At 43.1% G+C, this 26,087-nt stretch overlaps 1 protein-coding gene across 2 annotated transcripts; it reads right to left on the reverse strand.

Annotated features, from left to right (window-relative positions):
* Positions 1 to 14,585: 14,585 nt before the first annotated feature.
* dyrk3 (dual specificity tyrosine phosphorylation regulated kinase 3) lies at positions 14,586 to 26,087 on the reverse strand. 2 transcript variants are annotated; one of them, XM_079241824.1, is made up of 6 exons: positions 25,279 to 26,087; positions 23,151 to 23,260; positions 19,582 to 19,787; positions 19,183 to 19,486; positions 18,670 to 19,086; positions 14,586 to 17,296 (listed from the first exon to the last, which is right to left on the reverse strand). In XM_079241824.1, the coding sequence occupies exons 1-6, from the start codon at positions 25,319 to 25,321 to the stop codon at positions 16,565 to 16,567; spliced, it is 1,812 nt and encodes a 603-aa protein (XP_079097950.1). In that variant the 5' UTR covers positions 25,322 to 26,087; the 3' UTR covers positions 14,586 to 16,564. The 2 variants fall into 2 exon arrangements, with proteins under 2 accessions (XP_079097950.1, XP_079097949.1); XM_079241823.1 differs by having other exon boundaries at positions 23,151 to 23,263.

Here is a 26,087-nt window from a genome sequence, read left to right on the forward strand (position 1 = left end):
AGTCTGATGGGACTGTGGCATGTTAACCAGGATGCTGATATTACAGCAAATGCAGACGTGTTTTCCAAAAGGCTGGGTCAAGATTTGCTAATCATTTAAACCTTGAATACAAACAAAAATGAGAAAAAGACAGTTTAATCTCAGAGAAAGAGCTTTATTTATTTATTTACTTGTTTGTTTTATTTAATTATTTATTTATTTTATGAGTGAATTTTGAATTTGATGTTCCCAGATTGACTGGCATTGGATAAATATTATGAGGTGGGGGGGGGGGGGGGGGGGGGGGGGGTCACAATAAAACAAAAAAAGAGAGAAAATGGGGAAAGGTTCATCTGTCTGCAAAGCACGTGTCGTATGACATATGTCAGCAAACAGGAAAAAGGAATTTTTTCATGCATGACTGGAAACCAGTACTGACTGGTTGTGATTAAACCACTGTAAAGGGCTTTGGAATACAAGTGTGAGAAAAAAAACAAACAAGTTATTAGATGAGCTCAATCTCATCTAAGAATGGAAAGTGGAAACAGACGTCAAGTGGTCTGACCATTACGACTACTGCAATACCAACGATTAAAAAAAATTATTGAACCCCTTCCAAGTTGATATAGATAGGAACCATCTAGTCTTTTATTACGAAACAGTTCAAAGCGATGGTATGAGGGGTGCTTGAGATTTGTCCATCAATGCTGAAGGATATTTCCAGTTTTTGGAGTAACATACTCAGATAACATCGTTTTGAGGGAAGATCTTGTGTTGATTCATAGAAATCCTATCAAGCAGATCCCTGCTAACATTTCGATTTTAAAATGACTTTAACTTGAACTACTCTAAGATATGTAGAGACTGATGATCGGACCATGTCTTTGTGTTATGCACCATTGTTCCAAACTTTACTTCGGTTACAGTAATCAGCAATGCTTTGCCATGTGCACAAAATGCACAGTTTCTTTGCTTTTCTCCTCATCGCCCTCCCCTGAGATGCTCTTGATGTTCACAGCACTTCTTTTAACTTCTGGAAGGAAATCTCGGGAGCATTTGGTGCATCTCCTGTCGCATTTCCCTCTCCTCCCCCTGTTCTTCATCAGTGTGCTTGAGTCAGAGCAAGTTTGGAGCAGTTATTTCAGGCTGGCCAGAACCCCTCTTTCTCAGAATAATCCTCTGCTGCAGGGCTGAAACCCTAGCCGGCTCTTGATATAGTACCACAGTCAGCACTGGCTCTGATATGGGATTTTAGCACCTGAACACTCGCAAGCCTCCTCCCCAACATGGGACCTGTTGAACTGGCTCACCCCACTGTTGCACAGAAAAACACACACACACTCATATCTCATGATGCCCTCTCATGATCTCTCTCTCTTTCTCTCTCACCACCATGGTACTTTTCTCCTCATCTCACTTTTATGTGATAAAGAACCAGAACCAATATGTGTATATGACCTCATTGGAGTCTTCTGCATCTCTGAAGACATTTGTTTAAACTGGCCAAGCTAACTGTCTTAGATGTTTGTAGACACTTCTGTAATTTGTTGTAAATCACTTACAGCTATCATGCAATGTTGTTCATGTTGTTTATGGAGCAATAGCAAGAGTTTGCAAAGTCAGTTTGATTCTCCTGTGCAGAACAGGCCTTTAGAATTAAACACAAAGCAGAACCTGCAGAAGAAGATAGAGTTTAGTGTGTGCACCACAAGAGCTGGGTGTAATTTAATAATGCACCTCATATATATTTAAAAAAGTAGTACTTGATTCATATTATTCTCATGGAGAACATATGCCTGCAACTGCACTTAATCTAAAAGCCCCAAGGAGCAGGATCAGCTAGTTTCACTTTGTCTTTTCCTGTTTCACACATATCGCTGTACGTATGGCACCAAACATGTTGCTTTGGACAGAGAAGCTGCACAATGCCATACAGCACATGCCTCAGCACACAAAGGAAAACCATGTAAGGCTTGTCATCTATAAAGTGGTCGGCCTCTTCTATAGCCCTGCAGGAAGCATGTGACCACTGCTGGAATCCCCCTTTCATCTGTGAGCTGAATCACATCGCTCTCTGCAGAGCCACAACAGCCCTGGGTGAGGTGCATGTGCTGGCCTTTAAAAATCAATCCTCTGTGGAGCTGCAGAGCGAAAAAAAAAAAAAAAAATTCAAATTAAAAATGATTAATTAGACGTGAGACACAAAGCTCTTTCTTTCTGCCACATTTTCTTTTGAGGTTAGTGGGACAACAGCTTGTCAGCGAACGTGTGAGCAGTCGCTCTCACGTTTTAGTCACATGGACATTCCTGTCCCCTCTTTTGCCCTTCCAATAAACAAGAGACTGTTTGATGATAGGAGACGATTATTTAGCCTACTTCTGAAGCCAGCTCCTCTTTTTGCCGACTCAGCTGTGAAGAATGCCCTAATTTCACTTCCACATTGAAAACAAAAAGCCCCACATTCATCCCTTTCACTTTGTCACTTGCATACTTGCAGCTCTGTTGTTTCTTTCTCAGACGCACAGGTCGGCTTCTGCTGACCCAGTGACAAGCGGCTGCAGGATGCTCCAGTTGTCCTGCACAGAGAGAGTCTCTGCTGTTATTGCTCCTTTGGCACAAGACTGCCATCCTGACAGACACAACAGTGCTGTGCTACCTCTTCTCTCTGTGATTCACTCCAGAGCACTGACCCAGTGTTGAGAAGACACACACACTCCTACTCAGTCATACACAGTCACATAAACTTAAGGCTGCTTTTGTGAACATGAAAGTAACTGGGACTTAACTTACAACATGTCTTTCATTGATGTACAGTACTGCATGAGTATGGCTTTCTATACTAAATGCATATGAGTCTGTGTGCAAATTTCCAAGTGAGTTCTCAATTTTTTAACTCAAAATTGCATTTTAAAAACTGAATTGAGTAAAAAATAAAAAAATTTAAAAAAAGGAAGTATTTGGATAAGTTTGGGGAGTTCAGTGAGTCTGCTTTAGAAACAATGAGACTAAGCTTGAACTATTTGTAACAAAAGTTCAGTTGTACATTTAATTCAATTCAGCTTTATTTGTATAGCACCACTTCACAACAATGTTGTCAGAGGGCACTTTACATACACGAATCAACATACACATCATTTCGAGCCAATTCATACATATCCTGTAATAGAAACCAACTGATTGCATCGAGTCATGACTTCGATCCAATCCCCCATCCTGAGCATGCATACGGTGACAGTGGGAAGGAAAAAACTCCCCTTTAACAGGAAGAAAACCTCCGGCAGAACCCGGCTCAGGGAGGGCAGCCATCTGCCTCGACTGGTTGGGGTGGAGAGGACAGGAAAGACAGATCAACATGTACAACTGCACTTATTCAGGAAGACCTGCAGAAAAAAGGAGAAATACACTATATATATATTATATATTAGAGTAATAGAGCGAGGTACATCTCAGTGCATCAGGTAACATCCCCATTGCTACATAATTAAAGGTTGGCTAGACTACCCATAACTATAAGAGCAAAGAGCATAACCTGGACAGTTGGGTCCCGTACATGCAGACTCCAACTCAGGAGATGCTCATATCCTAACTATAAGAATCATGGAAAAGGAAGGTTTTCAGCTCGATCTTAAAGGTGTGGAGGGAGTCTGCCTCCTGAACCCACAGTGGGAGCTGGTTCCATAAGAAAGGAGCCTGATAGCTAAAGGCCCTTCCTCCCATAGTACTCTTTGAGACTCTGGGAACCACCAGTAAACCTGCAGTCTGAGAGCGCAGTGCTCTACTTGGAATATATGAAACTATAAGATCTTGGAGCTTGGTCATGGAGAGCTTTATATTTGTGGAGAAGAATTTTAAACTTTATCCTGGATTTAACAGGGAGCCAGTGTAGAGAGGCTAAAACTGGTGAAATATGGTCTCTCCTGCTAGTCCTCATCAGAACCCTCGCTGCAGCATTTTGGATCTGTTGGAGACTTTTTAGGGCATATTTGGGACAACTCATAAATAAGGAATTGCAGTAATCCAGTCTGGAAGTAATAAAGGCATGGACTAATTTTTCTGCATCTTTCTGAGACAAGATGCCCCTAATTTTTTTTTAGAATAAGATGAGTAAAAGGCCTAAATTACAATACAAGGAGTATAATTCTGACACTAGTGCCGGTCACGGCGGTGAATCTGTCTTGTTGTGAGGGTGTTTTGTTGCTACAAGAACTGGTAAACGTGAGCATGTGACTGTAGGATGCTTCTGGAAATTATCGGATTTCTAACAGGACAATGATCCCAACCAGAGCTTGAGGAATGGCTTCAGGAAACTCCATGAATAATTCATTTAATTTCGTTCCCCTTGATTTGTATCTCACCGAAATCTTTAATGTGGTTAACGGAACGGTTTCCCAGCACCCAAGAAGATGAAGAACACAGTAATATTTTCAGTGCAGCTTTAGTAGTTATGAGCCTTCATGGAGAAAATTGTTTAAGTTCTATTCTTACAGTGTTTATTTGTCATTAAACCCTCAGCTTTGTCTCATGTGCTTCTGTCACATTTACCCACATTGCTGGCCAGTCCGACTTATCAAGACGGCTTACACCATTTTAATTTGCAAACGATGTCAAAAACACTCACAGACAAAAAGACAATGAGTACTTTTCTCAACTTGTACAACTAATCCTTTAAAGGGAGGTTAAAGAAGCTAAAACAAATGTAAAAGTTAGCAAAAGTTACTTGCGTTGTGCAAAATCACCATAAAAAAAAAAGCATTTTCCACAGACAAGCCTGAAAAACACTGTTTAAATAGGAAAAACAATGAAATGAAGGGTAATATTATTGAAAATGTAAATCAATTGAGTATTTCAATATGATGCATGAACTTCCACATCTTTTCCAAATATTTTCTTTAGCTGTCCATCTTTTGTTTACCTGTCAGCCTCTCTACCTCCCAGGAGGCTCTTGTAATCCAGTAATCCATCTTAATCCATACGAAGATTACATGAGGTGAATGAGCCACTTTGTTCGTGGGATTAAGTCAGTTTCTGCTGTGTTATGTGTGTGTGTGTGTGTGTGCATTAGCATGTTTTTGTATATGTACATATTGAAATAAGTACATAATATGTGATGTGTTTTGGGGGAAGGAGGTGGAGCAAAGCATGTTAGTCCTTTTTAATAAGCAGCTGTTCCTGCAGCTTCCCCCTCGATTCATCATCCCTCTCCTGTGTTCTGTGCATTAGCAGAGGTCAGACCAGTGCTCTTTAAATCCTGGCAGTCTGATCCCTGTCACGTTTCACCTCCTACAATCAACCTACTGCCCCACTACCCTTGCATATCTGCATGGCAAGCTTCACCAAAGATATTCCATATTCTTGAGTTTACAGGCACTCTGACGCCAGTGTGACATGCAACATCACCTTGACCTACAAACAGCACCTCCCTTCTGCCTCCTCTGGTGTCTCATAATGATGGAGAGGTGGTTGAGTTATGGCCATATGAGACAACTGAGTTTTATCATTGTCCTTTCTTTTTGTCTCACCACTCATCGTGAAGCTGAGGGAAATATGCGGTGAATTACTACTGGACTAATGGTCATGTGTTCCTAGAGTCCCGTGCACTTGCAATCCTCCACTCTGCACTATTTTTAAGCTGCCCAGCTGGCACTTCAGTCTCCCCCTCCACCAACACCACAGATGCACACACCCACATACAGTACTATGTGTATGTGCATATGTAGTACTGGTGTGACAGTCCTTTGCCTCTCCAGTGTCCTTGTATGGTCGTATGACCCACAGACCAGCATGCCCCAGTAGTGTAGATTTCCATTCCTGGAGCCCACTCCTACAACATGTATTCCTCTTAGCCATTATCATGTTCTGTCACGCCTAATACCCAGTAGCTGCCCTGCTCCTTTCACACATACGCAATATGTCCACATGGTCATGCAGCATGTGGACACCTGCTTATGTGTAAGTTGTGATCCCTCATACATTTTCACAGAAGTAACATAAACAGATCATTTTCGACCTTTAGCCTTCCATTCTGTTATATACATAACACCGCCCTGCCAGCCTCACGTTTCCAGTGTACATTTCACCAACTGACAGGATTAGTAACATTAAGCCCTGAATTCTTCAACTCATGTCTCAATACACCTACAGTGCACGGCTTGATGCGCTGTTACTATCCCATGCAACTCTGTTGTGGAAAGTCAAGTAAGAGCCAGAGACAGAGCTGCTCAGTAAAGCAAAGCAAAGCAGAGAGTTAGCTACGCTAAGCATTAGGATGGCACACTGGAAAACAGCTGGCCTGGCTCTGTCTAAAGGTCAGATCAAGGCTAGCGACAAACCTCATTTTAATCCTCATCTAGTATGTCTAGCTGTGATGAAGACCAGTGAACAGAGCAAATGGCATGCAGAACGTGTGCACTTAGACAAGTTACATGCAGTAACAACGGTTTACAGTCATCTGCAGAAAGCATTGTAAATATACGGTTTTGCAAACTTTAAAACATCTGTAGTAGGAAAAAGCACACATTTCTGGGAGGATCTGTCAAGTCCTTGATCCCTGATGCAAAACCATGAGGTGTGACTTTGGCAAAGAGAAAGCACCCAAAAAGGAATTAACCACTTCAAGTGTGTTACCTCACAAAACAAGGTTTAAAATGAAGACTTTTAAGTCTTTTTCAAACAAACAGAGAAGCGAGGCATGTGTAAACAACATGAAATAATAGTTGAAAAAAAACATAAAAAAGAATTTAAACTTGAAAAACAATGACTCAGGTAGTAAAATCCTGCTGAAATCTCTTCTTTCACTGCAGAGCGCTGCAGCTTCTGAGTGGAATAAAACATGTTTAGAGGTTTTTACAACACATTCTCTACAGCTAAAAGTTAAGTATTTGTGCTTAAAATCTATGTCTGATGTATAGTATATGTACGTATACTCTGATGTATATTTCACTTTTTTTTCTTTTACTATTGCATACATTTTTCTCCAATCAGGGATTTTTGTTGTTCTTATCATTTAAATTTATTTAGCCATCATTCATGCAGGAAGAATCCTGTTGGGGTAAATTAAATCATTTTCTTGTGTCCTTAAAAATGATCTGACTGACTAATCCTGATTTATTTGCAATTTTTAGGAAGACCGTCTCAATGCTACGTTTACAGTTCAGGATTAATTCGGTTTATCTGATCAACATATGTTGCCCAATTTCAGAACACATTTTAGAAATACAGCCACATAATTTAAACACACATTATTTTATATGTTGCTAGTGTTGCACACCTAAATACAATATTAATGTAAATAATAAGCACCCATGTATTAAACATTACAACCATGTCTATATTAAGAATATACACAAAAAAAAAAACTTTTTTAACAACTTCTCCTAACTGTGTCCAAAAACAGCTATTTTCTTAATAAATAACTTGACTATAATAAATAAAACCACCAGACAAAATTAAAAAATGAACAAAACCAGGGTGGCCATTCCACTCTGGACAGTAAGCTGGTGTCAACAAATACGAAACTAGTAATAATCTTAAATTCTCTCCAACTAAAATATTAGAAAATTTGCTGAAAAGTCCAACTTTATTTGTGAGGCGTGAATATTTAACAGAGCAAAGAAAACCAAATAACCAAAGCAGGGCTGCTCAAATTGCTCCTACAAGGGCTGCAGCCCTGCAGGTTTTCAATGTATCCCAGCTCCAGCACATCTGACTGAGTCATTGTGTGGAACTTCATAGGCTGTTAGGTCATTTTCTTTGAGTGAGGTGGGTTGGAGCAGGGAAACACTGAAAAGCTGCAACTCGCCTGAGACTGAAGAGAGTAGCTCTGAACTGAAAATGTGCCTGTGTTTTATTAGGAGTTTTTTTGTGTGTTTTACCAGACAGTAGTAGTTTGCCTCTCAACACCATGCTTCTCCTCTAAATTTAGCCTCTGTGTGTGTGTGTGTGTGTGTGTGTGTGTGTGTGTGTGTGTGTGTGTGTGTGTGTGTGTGTGTGTGTATATGTGTTCAGCCGCCAGTAAAACACAAACACTAATGTGTTGAATTATTGATATCCAGCTGATTTGTGCTCAAGCTTTTTTTCAGTTTCCCTCAGAGTGCACATGTGCACGTTTATATGTGTGTAAAAGCGAATCACATTCATTAATATGTACTGTGTGCAGGGCTGGTGCCAGAGTGTCCTGGAAATACTGCCTCTAATATTCCCAGAGAACATGTCAGTGGAACTTTTGTGCCCTGAAACAAAGCAAAGCAGTATCTTCTCCTAAAACTAGATTTACTATAATCAGCAGTGAATTGATTTTACAAGCCACTAATTATGAAGAATTGCTGGTTGATATGGGAGCATTCAAAGTACAGAAAGCCTGACTAATGCCCACGAAATAGTTGGACTTCGTGACCAGCAGGAGCACAGAATGTCAATTTCACCGAATTCCATGTTTTTTTGCTGAATAACACTGAAATATATTGATTTCTATGTGGAAAGCAGCTTCAAGGAAAGTACAAACAAGACAGGACATGTGACAGAAACTGATGAGTCGGTGTTTACTCCGACACAGCATGAGTCAGTGTCATGCCCGTGCGTGCGTGTGTGTATATATACATACAATACCAGTCACATTTTCCATTGAATTTAATGATATGTGTATATATATAAATATATATATATATATATATATATATATATATATATATATATATATATATATATATATATATATATATATATATATATATATATATATATACACATATCATTAAATTCAATGGAAAATGTGACTGGTATTGTATGTATATATACATATATATTGTATGTATACATATATATATATATATATATATATATATATATATATATATATATATATATATATATATATATATATATATATATATATAGTACGTATGTATGTATGTATGTATGTAAATACTGCAGACATACAGGTCAGTTAGAGTGAAGTAAGCTGGACTCCTTATAGAAAGATCAGACTAGCAGATGACTAGGTGACTGTCTGCTAAACTCCAAATATTCCCTGCTAAAGGTTGTGTCCTGTCTTCTCCAGGAAACCTGAAACTAACCATAAATATCCCATTTACCCAGCAACAGAAAGGATGTGACAACAGTTTCCAGACTGTAGGTGATTTACCAGGATACAGGAGTCTGCGGCTCTGGTGAAATATTTAGTTCAACATGTAATGATGTCAGTGACATGTTTAAAGTGGACTGTCGAGGGAGGCCATGCTTGTCACTGTAACACTGGTAGGTGGGATGTGTGATGGTTGGGAAGATGAGTCAGAATAAGACGCAGGAAAAGGGGTGAAAGAGATAAGAGAATCTAATTTTAAAGTCTTGTTAGAACTTGCTTACGATGCTGAGAAGAGAAAATGTGTCACAACGCATCCATCACTAAGCAAGACTTAATAAACCAGACAGGCAACGATTATGACAGATAATTGGCCTTAGTCATTGTTTTGTACAGCTGCTTTTTAAAAACACACTTCAGGCTAAACTGCTATATTTCCTCTTGCACACAAGTTTAATTAATTAATTACTTTTAAAAAGTTTAAACTATTTATGCCATATTAGGATTACTTTGGGCTTTTCTCCCTGGTGCGTGAAGGTTTGTACCAGACTGGTCAAAGTGGAAAACATTAAGTGACGATGAGTTGATCCTCTAAGCAGCTCCTCAAAAAATAACAACAAAAATCAAAGGTTAAGAAAATACCAAAGTATTTTCAAGAAGTTGCTTCCCTCATTTATATTAACACTTTTTAAAAAATGGCAGTAGCTGTAGAGTTTAGATCTGAAAGGCCGATAAAACTTTCAGACGAAACTGACTGAAAACCTTCTGGAAGATCTTTGCAGACCATGGAGTTTTTATGAACATGGTCTACTTTTCTGGACAAAAATGACTTTATTATGAGTTATTTGAAGAATTCTTGTTGGGCGCATTCCTGATTAGAAACATTTTACCTTTAAACAAGAAAATGAATTCAATAAAATAGCAACAAATACAGAAGAAACACTGTATAATGATCACCTCAACATTCACCACTTCAAGAAGTGCAAGTTACCATGGTGATGCCATTTTCCTCATGGATCCAAAATCTTAACATCATCATCACAAAAATAATTATAATATTAATCTTTGGTTTGACCTTAAGAGTACTGCAATGAATACAGGTTGTGTTTTGATGGAAGAATGGATTAAAATCCCCTCAAAAGCATTGAAAAAAATAAACAAGTTGTCATCGTTGACTTTCTGAACAACCCAAAGTAGTCTCGTGTTCAAACTCTTGGTGTCTCTGCACAACTTGTCTTTCTATCTTGTGCAAAACATTTAATGTTGAAAGCTACTTTACAAACAAACCTGTTTTGCCTTGCACCGTACTGCACGGAAGGAAAAACACCGCCGAGCTGTTTCATGATAAATACATCAATGTTCCTCCTCATTTCTACACCAGAGAGCATGACCAGACAGTGAAAAACATCTTCTGAGGAGCTTTTGAGTGGGTGGGTTTACAGTTATTGCAAAATGATGGCTTTGGTGGTCTTTTTTTCCAGTGTTGCCATGCAGACCTGCTTCCTTCTGGCTATAAGCAAGAAGGAAAGATGCAATCGTAAAACACAAACACACACATAGCTAAACAGACGCACAGTTGGATTAGTCTTCCAAGACAGAGGGTGAATCATCCTCTATTCCCATCCCAGCTGTGACCCAGCCGGGTCATGTAAACAAGAGAGGAGGGGGGGTGGGGGGGGGGTGAACACTGACTGGCATCAAATACTGCTGTAACAGGAAAAGCTAAAAATTTCGACGTGTTTGAAGAAGTTAGAGGCCTCGGCTAACTGCCTTCTGCATGAACAACAAGAAAAATATGCCAAGGCTGCTCTGCCCTACGGCGTGTGTGGAATGTGGCTTAGTGGGTTGGGTGGGCTAATGTTCTTGGAGTTCTACCCCACCTCTACCAACGATCTGCATCTGTTCAGTCTGTATCGACATGTGCTCAGCTGTGCATGTGTGATTTGAACTGGTGTGAGCTCAGCTGTGAGTGTGTCAGTGTGTGTATGTGAGTAAGAAACAGTGGGCTGCTGTCTGCTTGTGAGCATGTGGGGGCATGTGTTGTGTGTGTGTGTTTACAGGGGATGGTGGAAGGGGGGGCGGGTGGACTAATCTGATATTCTCCTGCTGCGTCCAAAGCCTGGTTCGTACCTCAGCTGTCCCAGTGGACCGAAGCCAGACGACACACATAGCCCTGTTGTGTGTCTGCACTCTGTGACCTGCGTCTATGTGTGTGTGTGTTTGGCCGCATTGTCCATTCCAACATTAAGCAAAATAAGACTTGTGTAACTGTAGAAATGAAGTGCAGAAGACCCTACAGAGTGGTGAGTCAGTGTCTTAGTTGAGGTCTCCGTCCAGACAACACAAGTTCCTCTGGTGGATCATCACACCGGCATCAAACAAGCCACATAAAGAGGTGCTTTTTCGCATTTACTCTATATATAACACACAAATATGTGAGCAAACAAAGCATAATATAGTCTCTGCCAGGCCTCAAGGCAATCTTTCAAGGTTGTCCAGACACACAAGACACATCAGTCATTTTCTCACATCCCTAAATGCAGGTTGAGCAACTCTGCTGTCACCGAAAATTTACATGGCTGCACAAACTTCTGATGACTTTTCTCCTGGCTGAAGCTGGAAAACAATGTTTTTATTCTTCAGCTCTACAGATTAAACATTTATGGGGCTTTTTTGGTGATTGAAAGGTCAGACATCATGGAGGTTTGGCTTTTTATCTGTTTATCTTGTCATTTTGGAAGGTTTGAACACAGTTGTGCTTCAGCTCAGTTACTAAACTTGTTCCTATTACTTCAATTGTCTTCTTTTTTTTTTTAGAGTGGCTGAATTGACCTTTGAGTGGAAAAACTTGAGCTGGCATTGCAGAGCACACTGGCTCATGATTCATATTAAGCAGAACATTTTGTCAGTCGTATCCAACAAGAAAATGAAGGGAATGAAGGTACGCGCAGAGCGACGCGGGCACATGTTTACCCCTCAAGCCAAACCCGAAGCAGCAGACAGGTTAAGATTTCTTAACCTGCATGGTAATCAGAGACCTGTCATCACCCTGTCCCACCCACCCCACCCCCTCCCCTCCTTCCCCAGTTGGGACCAGAGATCCTGCTGTGCCTCCATATGGTCTGCAGACATGGAAGCATCTTGTATGGAGGAGGAAGCACCGTGTGATGTGTGCGGCTCTTAGAGCAGAAGTCAGTGTGTCAAAGAGGGTGTAAAAGCAGAAGAGCTTTGGACCATATGGTCAGAAGGGGACTGGGTTGACATCTAATGGGATTGGTCCAAATCTCCTCTCTGCATTGACAGAATGGGAAAGAAAAACATTGTAGTTTAGATCAAATCCTACAAGATGCTTTTGGAAGGGAAGTTTGTGGATAAGTCACTTAAAAGTTAACTTACAAGTTTAAAAAAAAATGTAATTTTGTAAACTAAACACTCATATGAAGACATAATAGATCAGAGTAGAGACAGATTTACTTAACAGAGTCATTTTTCAACTTACACATGCTTTGCTTGCTTGTTTATCCAGCCTGACCTCTTATTTAAATAGCCTCGTCGAATAACGACACAATGACTTGCCGTTTTAGAAAAGATGGTAGGAGATAAAACAGTCATCTGACAATGATTTAAAAAAAAAAAAAAAAAAAAATCCCACTCTTATTTTCTGAAACACCAGCTGTCATCAAAACGTTTCGGCCAAAACTGCATGACACACATTTCATCTTTCGTTTAGATCTTATTGCACAACCGGTTTCTCCTCCAGCTCCTCCAGTTTCATGCATACCTGCCTTTTTCTTCACTTCAGGCACCTGCCTGTCAGCGTAAACACTCCATGAAACACCAAGACCTGGGCCTCGGTGATCAGGCTGCTTTTTTTTTTACATACTAAAGAGGATGGTTATATACCGTAATCATTAGAAAAGTGTTTCCTGGTCACCACCTGAACACCACACAAAGGTCAAGTGGAATGACGAGACGTGTTTGGGTCTCGTTTTACAGGGAACTTTATCTCTAGAGTAATTCAGCAGAACGGGCAGTGAGACTGAGCCAGAACTGTCACAAAGGCTGTCTATATTAAACACAGATTTCCTGGAATGACAACACCGAACACCTGAGCTGTTCTCTTTGCCATGAGGAGACAAGGCCACACACAAGGTGGACGCTTTTCGCACGTCACGGAGTTCATTATCGTCACAAAAATATTTATAATAATAATCTTTGGTTTGGGAATACTGTAAGGAATACAGCTTTTGTTTTGATGAAAGAACGGATCAAAATCCTCTCAAAAGCATTGAAAAAAAACAAGCTGTTATTAACAGCAACACTAAATATGAAATCATCATTTCACCCCCTTGGTTCATTTTATCACCTGCAGCTGCCTCTTCATCTTAAACCTCCTTTTTAAGGAGTTCGAATGTTATCTATGTGGGGCTTAAAGGATATTAAAAGCTGCAAAAACAACCTGAACTATTCTTAAAGGGAATATTTACAGGACATTTACATATCTGTTGAGTTATCAGTCATGTGATATTTATCTTTTTATGATGATCTGCAGGTGAATGCAGGAAGTTGGGAGGGACCGGGAATGTCAGTGGCTCGGCTCCAAAATCATCACAACAGGGAGAGGCTTGCTCAGTTTTTCCGTGAAGCAAAGCACCTTGTTACATATTCCTGAGTTTGTTATGGTGGGAACAAATCAACCCTGCAACCCGCTTAAAACTCGCGCTGCTGAACACACCACGAGGACATGAAGGGAAAAGATGACAAACAAGACAACATGTATAAGAAATATGTGTTCACGTCCCTGAACTTTTAAACCACCTGTATTCAGAGAGCTAAAGGAGCTACTGCGTGTTACACCACCATGACCAAACTAGACTCATTCAGGGTTACATCCCTGACCTTTCATAAAGATGTCTACCTTAAAGATCAGGCTCAGATCCACTTATGCTGCTTTTACTCGTGCCTATTCTTCATTTTGTACATTGGAACCTTAAACATGGTTTATAGGATGCTAGAGTGCTGTAAACAAGCAGACAAGTCTTCGAAAATTAAGATTAAAATAAGTATAATATATGCTGTTTATATGTCAAATAATCCAGCTGTACTTGGGTAAATTTCCATTAGGTACATAAAACAGACTTACAGTCAGAGAAAGCAGTTTTATGGCATGAATCATCGGCATGAGTAAGTGCAACAAGCATAAATTCACCTGTTCTCTTTCATACCTTTCATAGCAGGGCATAATACCAAGGAAGTGTCTCTGTAACCTCATCACTGACAGAAATCCAACTCATTTCTTCGTGACTATCAGCTGAACCAGAGCCGGTTTGTGTTTTACGATAAAGGCTGCAAGTGCCAAAATGCAAACACGGTTAAGGAGACAAAAACAGGTGAAAACTGTCCCTCTGTGTCACCCTGTCCCCAACAGGACTCACCCGACTGCCATGACGGTCGGGACTACACTTACAGGACTGTAACAGTCTGCCAGTGAAAAAAGAAATCACCCCACAGCAACACATTTTTACTGAACAGCAATTTTATTTAGATTTTTTTTTTTTTAGAAAAAGAAACTATCACAACTTCATTTGGTTACTGTACAGTTTCTCTTCTCGTCGTCACTCAGTCTGATAACAGGTTGTGATTTCATGCTGAACACCTTCCTAACTCACACCACTAGTATAACGGGACAGTACGCGGCTTTCTGCTCGTCTGGCTTTTGCGGTTTTACATCCTCTTGATATTCTGGAGTGAAAAGCAACAGAAACCACTTCTATATATATATATATAAAAAAAAAAAAAAAAAAAAAAAAAGGAAAACCAAAAGCTGGAGACAAAAGTAGAAATCCCTGACAGTCTCACTTAGAAAACGAGGGACAAGAGAGAGAACTCTTTGAATGGTGTGGTCCACATCAACATGCACCTGACGTGTTTAGTGTGCGCGTGTCTGTGTGTGCGTGCGCGCGAGCACTATGGACAGCACCATCACTATTTATTTGTGTTAAAGAGGTTCCCTGCCCTACATGAGACAGAGTGAGAGGAAAAAAAAGAGACAGTTGGGAGGGGAGGAGTGAATGTAGGTCAGACTGTGGCGCATGCATGTCCCCCTCCGTGGAAAATCGTAAATGCAATCTCTGGCTCTCAGCGGAGCCAGAGATTGCGGCATTCGTGTTCGTTGACAGTAGGGATGCAGGGAAGGGGGGGGGGGCTTACTGTAAGTTTGAGGGATGTATCAAGTATGTCTCCCTGAGAAACACTTCATTTTTCAGTACCGTAGAAAAAAAAATAATAAAAATCCTCCATCACTGGCCTGTCCTCTACATCTCCCCTAAAATAAACCTAAAGAATTCTGACTGACATTAAAACATCCCGCTCTTCATGTTCCCCCAACATACCTCACACCCTGCCATATTCTTCCAATTGGACTACCACCGCCAGCAGCCCATCACAGGGAAGAGCAACGTGACACAAACTTGCAAACAACTTTCCTGCCGATCGCTCGTGCGTCGACTCTTCTCCCCGTGTGTTTATCCGTTTATGCGGCTACACATAAAACAGTGTCTCATAAACCAGCTGGGAAGTTCTGCGAGCGTGATGGTGACACCTTCGTGACAAAGTTTGAGTGGTGCTACTGCCCCTCCCCCTTTTGTCACCAGCATGGTGAAAACTGCAGATAGGAGGAGGAGGATGGGGAGAGCTGTAAATAGGTTGTCTCATGTCCTTTTCATGTCTCCTGGCGTCTCACCGGCTACGCACCGGGGTCAGAGAAGGCAGGGAAGAGAAAAACCAAGAAGTCAAGACTTGTGTTTTAAAATGTTTCTCTAGTTATTCACTACAAAGAAAGCAGACCCCCCCTTTTACCTGTTTAAAGGCATTTATGTTGTGTCGGGAATACTTACATCAGTACCCACATACATGAACACGAGTCCTTTTCTTCCCTCTATTAACTTCCATGAGGTGAACAAATATAATCTTCCTAAACGCTAACCCAGTGGGAGTAATCTCTGTAGCCCTTTTCAAGTTTGAAACGTATGAAAACGGCAGCATCCTGCGAGTGTTACGAGTGTGAAGTCAGGCAGGTGACAGTGTGCAAGTGTGCTCGAGTGCGTTCTGCTCAAACGTGACACTCAAGTGAGACCGAGCGCGGGTTAAAAACATTTTCTCGTCAACAAAGCTGTCCACTCACACAGGTTGGGTTTTTTTTCCATTTTTTAAAAAGCGACGTCTAAGTGAAACCCTGTCGGCGGGCTGCGGACAGAAACTCCACGGCCGCTCCAGGAAATCCTCGGTATAAAAACTTTAATGCTTCTTTTATCATCAATCTCTCTCTTTAGCAAACATTAAAAGCAGAAACTGGGGTGTCGACACCGCTCAGTAGAAAACAAATAAAAGAACCACCAAACGAGTTTTAAAACCACTTTCTCCAGTACTCTGACTCCTCCTGAGGAGTGCATAGGCGGGAACAGGGAAGAAGAAGAGGAGCTTAGAGGAGACTCTCTCTCTCTTTCTTCATTATGAGACAAGTTTAGGTAGGACTGTGCGAAGAGGTATGGCCTCCCCTGAATCTCCCATCATGTTGCTCCTCAGTTTGTTGCTGGCAGCTGTGGTGCCTAAACCGGGCCCTCCTTTTGCCAGGATGGAGGGAAAGGAGGTGCTGTGGTGCTCGGGAAGTCGTTTCACAGTAGGCCCTGGGCTCTTCTCTGTCCCAGGTGAGGGTTTGGGGAGCCGGCGGTAGAGCCAGGGGTGTCTGAGGGCCTGGCTGGGGGTGAGGCGGGACAAGGGATCCCAGTCCAAACACTTCTTTATGAAGTCAGTAAACGTGGGATCCTCGCAGCCCTTCAGAGCAGCGCTCCACTCCTTGCTACCAGGGGGTCCTCTCATCTTGCCGCGCCGCGAGCGAGACCCCGTCAGCACGGTGGCCCCGGTTGGCAGGGTGTTGGCTCCGCAGTAGCGTGGGTGGCCCTTGGAGTTGATAAAGTTCTTTGCTCTTTTAGCCTGCTCCAGAACCTTCTGCGGGGGCATCCCCAGCAGCTCCATGACACAGGCCAGCTGGTCGCCCTCGTCTTCGCCGGGAAACAGCGGGTAACCAGTCAGCAGTTCGGCCAGGATGCAGCCGAAGCTCCACATGTCGATGGGGAGGCCGTAACGTGAGCCGAGAATCACCTCCGGAGCTCGGTAGAAACGAGACTGGATGTAGGTGTACACCCGCTGGTGCTCAAAGCAGCTGGAGCCGAAGTCAATCACCTGCAAGAGACAAAGAGGAACAAACGGGAGAAATGAGCGTTGAACCTAGAAAAATCGCCAGACGGCGCCAGGGCTGGGCGATTAATCGGATCTTGGTCTCAATTACGATCTGAGTTTTCAACGATTATGAAAATAAAAGGGTGCGATTATTTTTCTCTTTGCACAGCATTGCAGCGCTGTGCAGTAAACTCCTCCCACAGCCGCTCTGCTTTCATTCAGACACTGTTGCCAACTTGGCGACTTTCTCGCTAAATCTGGCGACTTTTTTTTTTGTTAAAAGCGACAAATCTAGCAACTTTTACTGGAGTTTTTAGAGACTTTTCTGGTGTTTTGGCAACTGACTTGAAGGCACATATTGTTCTGCAGTTACTGTAAGGAAGGAGCAGCGGGAGCCTCTCCCGTCCTAAAGCACTCCCAGGCGGCCAGTCTCAGTCGGCTCCGGCTGCAGGTCAATGTAGAATAACTGCAGTAGGTTGTGGAAGTTCACCTAAACATAGTTTATACCATTGTCAGCGACAACTGGCTGCATTATTTTCCTATACATAGTTCGGCGAGTTAAACACTGTAATGTCCCTCCGTTACGGGGCGTTACCATAGCAACGCATTAATCAGCTGGGTCAGGAGGGGGAGCGTTCGGCAATCCCCCTCCTCTAAGCTAAGTGTTGTTTTGTTGGAGTGGCGACATAGCAGGGCTCCGTTTTGCATGGTTTTAGTGCTTTTTCTTTTAGACTTGCTGTGGTGATTTTAGGAGCCCTGCTTTGACCAGCTAAGTAGCACCTAAGTCTCCACCTGTCACTGGCCTGTTGAGAACGCAGTTTGTTCTCCCTTCAGCATCTCCTGTCGGCGCAGCGTAACGGAGTGGCGGAGAGTGAGAGAGTGACGCGTCGGTGGAACAGCGGAGGGGGAGAGTTTGACAACCCCCCCCTCCTCTCAGCTAAGTTCTCCCTCTTTTCCTGCAGGTGGCGATTAATGTCCCACCCCTTCAGGCAGACTAGCAGGCCTATTCAGTGGCTGATCACCTGTCCCTCACACAGATCCCTCCCTGGAACGGAATCGGAGATACATCAAGAGACTGGGGAGAAAAAGGAGCGACATCGCAAAGTGACTCCATTAAAGGGCCGTGGCTGATGATCCTTTTTAGCTCACCTTGGGGACGTTTTTAGTCTTTTTTTATATACAAGGGTTAATAAATACTTGTGGACAAACTAACTTAAATCTCTTCTTGCATGTTTATTGATATAAAGTGCTCCCCTGACAATTGTGTTAAATAATCGAGATCTCAGTGTCAGTCAAAATAATCGTGATCATAATTTTTGTCATAATCGAGCAGCCCTAGACGGCGCACAACTTCCTCCCGCCAAGCTGCGCCTCACCTTGATGCCGCTGCGGCCCTGCTGTTTGAGTAGGATGTTCTCTGGCTTGAGGTCACAGTGAATGATCCTGTGCCGGCTGAGCGCCTCCAGGCACTGCAGGATGGAGTGCGCGAACTTCCTGACCAGCGGCAAACTGAAGCCCTGGAACTTGTTGCGCTTGATAAGCTCGTACAAGTTCATGCTCAGCAGCTCAAAGGTCATGCAGATGTGGTTGCGGAAGGTGAAGTTCTCCAGCATGTGCACGACATTCATGGTGCCGTTACGATCCTGCTTGCGCAGGTGCTCCAGGATGCGGATCTCCTCCTGCGCCTGCCGGTGGAAGCGCTTCTCGTTGCGCACCATCTTCAGCGCCAGGTGTTGCTGCAGCTTGTGGTCGTATACTTTAGCCACCTGGCCAAAGCTGCCCTTCCCGATGATCTGAGAAACCACACGGAAGAATTTCGGTTCATTATTGAAGAATTTAGAGAGGACGCCGCGTCTCGAAGCTCAACAGTGACAAACTGTGTGTCTGACCTTCAGGAACTCGTAGCGGTAGGCCAGGTGGTCGTGGGGGACGTTAATGTAACCACCCTGCTCGTCATCGTAGCCGCAGTTGTTGCTGCCTCCAGCGATGCCAGCCCTCTTCTTGGCATTGGGTCCCACGAAGTAGATATCTGGGAAGGAGTGGATCTCTGACTGCTCCAGGGGGCTAAGTTGGGATCGGTACAGTCTCAGAGCCTGGTCAGGTGTGAGTGGGCCACACAGCTTGGCGCTGTTCCCTCCGTTCCCAGCGCCATGCGAGCCTGAAGATTCACTGGATCCTTTACTGGATTCAGTGCTGTGGCAAACAGAAACACAAAGATCGAAAACAAATGAAGCGATGCTCTTCTCCTTCCATAAAACAAACAGATATTTCAGCAGCTTTTTCTTCACCTGTCAACACTGTGCTCCTTGGACAGGCTGGACACTGGCGCAGACTTGGTAGGCGTCTGGCCTGCGCTCACGCCGTTCTGAGTGGTTGCCGTGGTGATGGCATTGATCTTTCGGTTGTTAGTCGAGTCTTCGTACATGTACTTGACTTTCAGCTGGGTGCCACGCATTGTCACCTGATCCCTCATTACAACCTTGTTGCTGACAACCTGCAAGGAAGGATGAAACACAAAGAGTTGTGGGAAATGAAAGACGTAACACACAATCGCAGTTTTCTGGTTGTGTTTAAGTTCAGAAACCTTCAAAAACTAATAAAATATTCAGCTTGGCTCTAACTATTTCAGCATTTCACACCGAATAAGACTGATCAACAAGATTTAGGGCCGTTCCATATGTTTTTCTCCTGATTCGATTCTGATTTTTTTGGGAGCCGATTCGATTTAAATTGCGTTTCTCACAATTCTTAAATATTGCTGATTTTTGTAGATGAAAAACAAAATAAATGTATAAAACTTTTTTTTTTTGCTTCCCATTTATCTTGATTTCAATTTGGAAAAAAACAACACAGCAGCCAGACCATCATTCTGCTGCTATAATACCAAAGAAGACAAGTAAAAAGATCAATAATAACAATAAAAATGACAAAAAAAAAGAGGATTATTTTTATTTATCTGAGAAAAAAAATTTTTTCAAAGAAGAAATCAATTTTAAAATTGTGAAGCAAAAGAAAAGTTTTTTCGTTTTGATTTTTCGTTTCGATTTTCCCACCCCTAATAAGATTAGCGGCCGTCTGGATTGATCACCGTCTCACACACACCAGTATGGGCTTTAATAGATTTGTTTGTGGCCCACGGCACATTGTGAAAACACACACAGACTCCAAACTAAACTGAGAAAACAGAAAGCACAGCACACATCAGATGCAGCTCAGGTTTTTGTGCGACTCAAGCCCAAACGTTTTGTCGAGCGACAAACACAAAGAATCTAATAAAGATGGCAAACTGGCACAACAGGATCTAGATCCAGTTTGGCTGTAAATGCTTTAGAGGTGACAAACCCACCCCTAACCAAAAACACACACGCACAACCCGCTTCAAATCCCCACCCACTTGTTTTTGTAACAGCTGCTGGCAATTAGGCTAAAGGTAAAAGTTAAAAAGAAATGCAGTAACTTGTCATCAAGGGAAGTCAGATATTAAACTTCTTTCACTGGTTTGGGATATTTTAGATATTTTATTTGGACTGAACAGGTAACGTCTGGCTTCATACAAGCGCGCTGTGGCTGGAGGTTAATAATCAGATCAGACTGACACACAGCCATCTTTACTAAAATATCAGTGAAGACGTTATTATCTATCATTTATGCTTACAAACATAAAAACTCAGAGACCCACCACGACTCAAGGTGACCTGTGGGGTTATGAGAGTTTAGAAAAAGCTCAAGAGTCTTTCCAGTAAATAAGTTTTATTTTGGCAACCCCAGGAATTCTTTCTTCCGTCTCTCCTCCTCCTTTCACAAGCGGAAAAACCCTCCACATGATTATGGAGCACAAGGGAAATGACGGTCATTAAAGTCAGATTATACTCTTACACTACAGCAGCGGTGTTGCTGCTGAGACATACTGACAAACTCATCGCTGCCTTCCAAAAGAAGAGGTATACAGACTTCCTGGCTCCTTTCCGCTCAGCTTCGGCCTCCAAAGCCGAGCGGGTCTACGGCAGAAGCAACATCAGGTCCGAAAGACGACTAAACCAAACGAGGAATAGCACTTTAAAAGTGGGTGTCGACGTGCTCCCTTGAAAGAGAACTCAGCTGGGGGAGTGTTTGTGTTGTAGGTTTGAGTCCTAAAATTAGAGGTGGAATGCAGCGTTGCTTTGCATACATGTAACCATATAGTATTAACTTAATGCGAGCCTTTCAGCTCCCATGCAGCTGCTGGGCAAAAGTTGAAACGCGGCGAATGTCATCGATTCGAGGCCTCATCGCTCCAACAAGCTGCGAATCCTGACATAAAAATCAAAGCTGTCCGGCACGTGCCTCGCTGCAATGGATTGGAGCGTGATGAGGGACGTAGGGTGCAGTTAGACGGGGTCGGAAAGAAAAAAAAACCACCAACGCAGGAAGTGGAAGAGATGGAGCTTCTCAAACGCAGGTATTAATGAAGGTGCTGAAGGCTTGCGTGTAAATCTGTATGCTGCGGCAGATGGAGGACAGCTTATCTCTTTGCTGGCAGAGAGACACCTAAGTATGCTTTTCTTCTTCCATGAAGCACACGCAGGGTTGCGCAACAGAAATTACGTCGCACAAGTTGGGCCGGATGCAGCAAACCGTAGCAAGGTAGCTTGCAGTCGTAACACAGCCGAAGCCTCAACATCCCTACTACCTCTCCTTCATCAATTTTGCATCGCGAGGTTCGACAACAATTCCCAGCAACCATCTAAATAGTTAATACATTCTGCTTACACGAAATAGGGTTTACATCACAGCTCTCCGAGCACAGAACTGGGGCACGCTATTGTCAGTCACGTTCAGCAGCGCTACAGAAAACACAAATGGAAGAGGAGAGGCTCTGGAATAGAAAACTAGGACTAACCTCTGTGCAAGCCCACTGATGGGAGGATTACACGAGCCGGGAGAAGAGGAGGAGGAGGGGCACAATGTTTGTTGATTGGTGTATTTGTTTGTGGGTCACATTTTCAAGCCCAATAAATCTTTACAATATATCAAACCAGCTCTCTGCCTATGATAATTTGCATAGGCTGCGGGTTGTGTGCACATTTTCTGCTGAAGGGGACGTTCAAAGAGGAAAACCTGGTGGGGAGCTGCTCCAACTGGGGCTCCTCGTTGTCATTTGTATGTGTTCAATAATCCTCCCCCTCTTTTATTTAAGTAGAATTGGTTGGAATAGAAGGATGTAAAAACCTCAATGAGCTTATCACAATGGGATCCGCTAATTAACAAAGAGGGTTGATTTTCTGAGATTTATCAAAACAGCCCGCAGTCGGCTCTTCCGTCCAGTAATTTGTCCGAGCAGGCAAGCTTATCAGGCTGGTAAAGGCCAAACAGGAAGTTAACGTGCTGTGTATGGTGGTAAATTTGGAACATCTGCAGCCTGAAATGAAGATTTTTCTCTACATTCAAGTAACTGAAGTTTACAAAAGTGATAACGGCTCGTGGATTTCTGCATTTTACAGCAACTGAGGACACAAAATGGCTCCTTCGCTTTGGCAAATCATGCAAAGCTGCCTGATAGAGCGATCGCTCCTTTATGGCCTCAGTCAATAGTGCTCACATGATTATGGCTTTTTTTTTTTTTTATTCCTGAGAGGTATAAAATGGGATGAAACTGTTGGAGATAAGAGATGAGGTAAGAGATAAGCGTCCAAAACAACACAGCCAGACTAAAAGGGAGGTGGTGGGGTGTAGAAATGTGATGGATATGAACAAGGCTGACTGGGGGATATCTCTCTGAGGGACAGGATGTCTGGAGAGGCAGAGAATCTCAGCACAGGAAACGGAGCTTAACTGGCTTTGTGCTTACGTCTGTGTGTGCGTTTGTGTGTCTACTTACTGTGTGTTTGGGCATCGGGGGCAGCCCAGACGGACTGTTTGTATCTGCTTCGTCTTTAAGGATGTGGTCTGTCCTCATGTAAGAGTCGTACAGGCCGTCACCGTGGCGTGCTACTGGGAAGGAAAAGGGGGAGAGCAATGCAACAATGCGTTAGCGTGGGGCGTACCAAAGATTTGCAGCACAGACACACTTGATTAACGACGTTTCTGGGTAATGTCGACTGGAAGAAATTCAATCTCGTCCACGGAGACAGATGATCCCTTGTTTGCCTAAACCAGGCAAAGACTCATTGATTGCCTCCCAGTTCCAATAACTACCTGGACGCTAAAACAAATGACTTATAACAGCCTGACAGATCCCTTCATCTAACCTCAGCGGGGCTGCTGTCCTCTGGGGACCAGCATGAATTTTGTCTGCCACAACGTCCAAGCCCACATTTACTGTGAAAAGGCCATTATTACCAGATACACTATTGTATCTATTGTGTCCCATACATTGTATCCAGGGCCAGGGCTCTGACCTGACCAGCTTAGATAGGGCTTAGGGTCCCAGATCGCTAGCGCTGCAAGTGGTATTATTGGCCTAATGGGGGTAACAGATGCCTCAGTGACGACAGCATCTTTCCATCTGTCCATCTGTCCATTCAGGCCAAGTCATTTAAAGCACACACACCAGGTGTGCTCGGAGTTTGAGCCAACATAGAGGGATGTATGGGAGAGCTTGTCATTCAATAGTGCCGCGTTTCATGCTCACCTCTGTGGCGTCGAGCCAAACTCCTACAGAAACATGAGCTGATTCAGACAAGAGTAGATGGATGAGCAGCGCGTCTGCGACCTGTAGGCAGAAGCCAGCTGCTAAAAATGACAAACCTCCACCGACCTGCTGTTTAGCTCGGCTGGCGTTCAACTTACAAGCGTACACTCTGCTGCTTCAGTGCAACGGAGGCGAGCGTATAAGCTCTGATAGTATGAAACCACGTTGAATAACCCGGCAGCGTAAGCCACTTAGAAAGCTATTGTGTTGGGTTAGCTTATTAGCAAAAGCCTTCAGTTTTGGCATGTTTGATGTTCTCTCTGACTGGTCCCTCAGAGCGCTGTAACCATGTGCAGGTGCGTCAGAGCCCACATCCCTTGTGCTCGACCGGCTCCTGGACAGATTAGACCTGCTGCTTGGATACAGGCGCATTAAACCTGCACAGCGCAGCAACCAGCAGCATTAGGGCTCCACGCACAATATTAGGCAAGCACAGACCCCCATTAGCCTTCTGAAAACTCCTAATCACCCAGTAGGGGCTCAGCAATTGCTGTGGAGGATCTGACTTAGTTGCCTAATCAAAACCAAAAATCATCAGAGCCCAATCGTCTTTGTAACCAAACATACAACAGGTCCACATGCTCTGAAACCCCCACACACACCCTTTCTACACAGTACAGTGCAGGGAACAAGGTTCGAGCAAACAGACACAGCAGATCATGTGCCATAAAACGTGTGAGTGGGAATGTGGTGAGGTACAGTCAGCTTTTTGCCCACTACTGCGCCTCCTCTTCACCATGAACCATAGAAAACATCTCAGCCTTTAAGATCTTTATCAGCCCTTAAACATCTAATAGTGTCATTTCTTCTTAGGAAACAGAACAACTATCTTTAATCGCATCCTGGAACCAAGCACAATTAATGTCAGCTCTAGGACAAATATACAACAATGGCATCAATGATGATCATGGTGCAAACTCCAAGCTAGATAACATAGCAGCCAATAAAACGTGACAGTAGATGCTTACAAGAGGTGTAAACAACTCGGCACTTCCTGGTCTGACTCCCAAAACTCTGGCGTGCTTTGGGAACTATCAATATCATATCCATATTGCATTTGATTGTGAAATATCAAAGCAAAAGAAAACATGTTTACATCCCGCATCTTGTCAGCTGCTAGGATACCGATGTTCCCACAAAGACACCACGTGATATCCAAACCAAGAGTCTGGAGAAGTTTGTTAATCAAAGCAACTTTAAGCACAAGATGTGTGTTTAAATACAACTAATGCCACAACATGCGCGTAAAAACTTCATTTAAATGAAAAATAAAGGGGGGAAAAGCAGACAGAAGCATTGAGAAGACTTTAGTCACCTGTTGCCATTGGGCCCTCTGGTTTTCTGCTTATTATCATCATGATTGCAACAACTTGGTGATGCCAGCATCCAAAGTTAAAAAACAATCCAGGATGTGTCTTGTTGTTGTTTTTTTTTTTTTTAACAAAAATAGAAAAAAAGCCGTGCAAACTCAGCTAACAACATTTAAACTTTGTTTTTAAAAGTGTTTGCTTTCAAGAAGAGTCCAAAAAATCTTGAGTTATTCTGCTGATCTGAGTCGTTTAGTCTCCTCGGGGTAAACTAGCTCTCTTTTTTTTTGGCTTTAACAGGGGTTCATCCTTGCTTTTTTAAACCCCAGAATCGTGAATTTAGACTCTCACACTCGGTCTGGTCAGGATGAGCCTTTACAGCAGTCTGAAAAGCTTCAGCAGAGACGGTGGGGGGTCGTTTCCCTCGGCTAGCTCGGCTAGCTCGCACAGCCACAAAAACAGCCGTCCGGACGGTAGCCGCTCCCTCTGCTGAAAGTAGTCTGAGTCCAAATGTTACAAATTTCTTGTCTGACCCTCGTTCCCCTCGCCTTTCTCTGACGGTACAATGAGTCGATCCAGAGCACCATTCCCGTCCCGCTTAGCTGACTTGATAGTTAGCAAACACCCAGGATTTCGTCCTCCTTTTCGGGACAGCTTGGGGCTGCTTTGCTCGTCTCCGGTGATGGCTAGCCTGGAGCAGGCTAGCTGTACTACACAAACCTCATGTTTGCATGAGAAGCGAGCGGAGGATCCTCCTCGCAGGAAGCTTCACTAGAAGTGAGTGCAGTAATGCTGCACCTTGTAAATCCTTCAGAGT

Source organism: Telmatherina bonti (assembly GCF_933228915.1).
Source record: "Telmatherina bonti genome assembly, chromosome: 6".
Taxonomy (NCBI): Eukaryota; Metazoa; Chordata; class Actinopteri; order Atheriniformes; family Telmatherinidae; genus Telmatherina; species Telmatherina bonti.

What these genes read in the sequence shown, in the direction of transcription:
- dyrk3 (XM_079241823.1), bottom strand. Translation starts at nt 25,321, where the DNA reads ATGATGATAATAAGCAGAAAACCAGAGGGCCCAATGGCAACAG. An exon ending in AAGGAGCACAGTGTTGACAG is followed by an intron (nt 19,487 to 19,581) that starts GTGAAGAAAAAG and finishes TGTTTGCCACAG; the next exon opens with CACTGAATCCAGTAAAGGAT. An exon ending in ACCGCTACGAGTTCCTGAAG is followed by an intron (nt 19,087 to 19,182) that starts GTCAGACACACA and finishes GTGGTTTCTCAG; the next exon opens with ATCATCGGGAAGGGCAGCTT.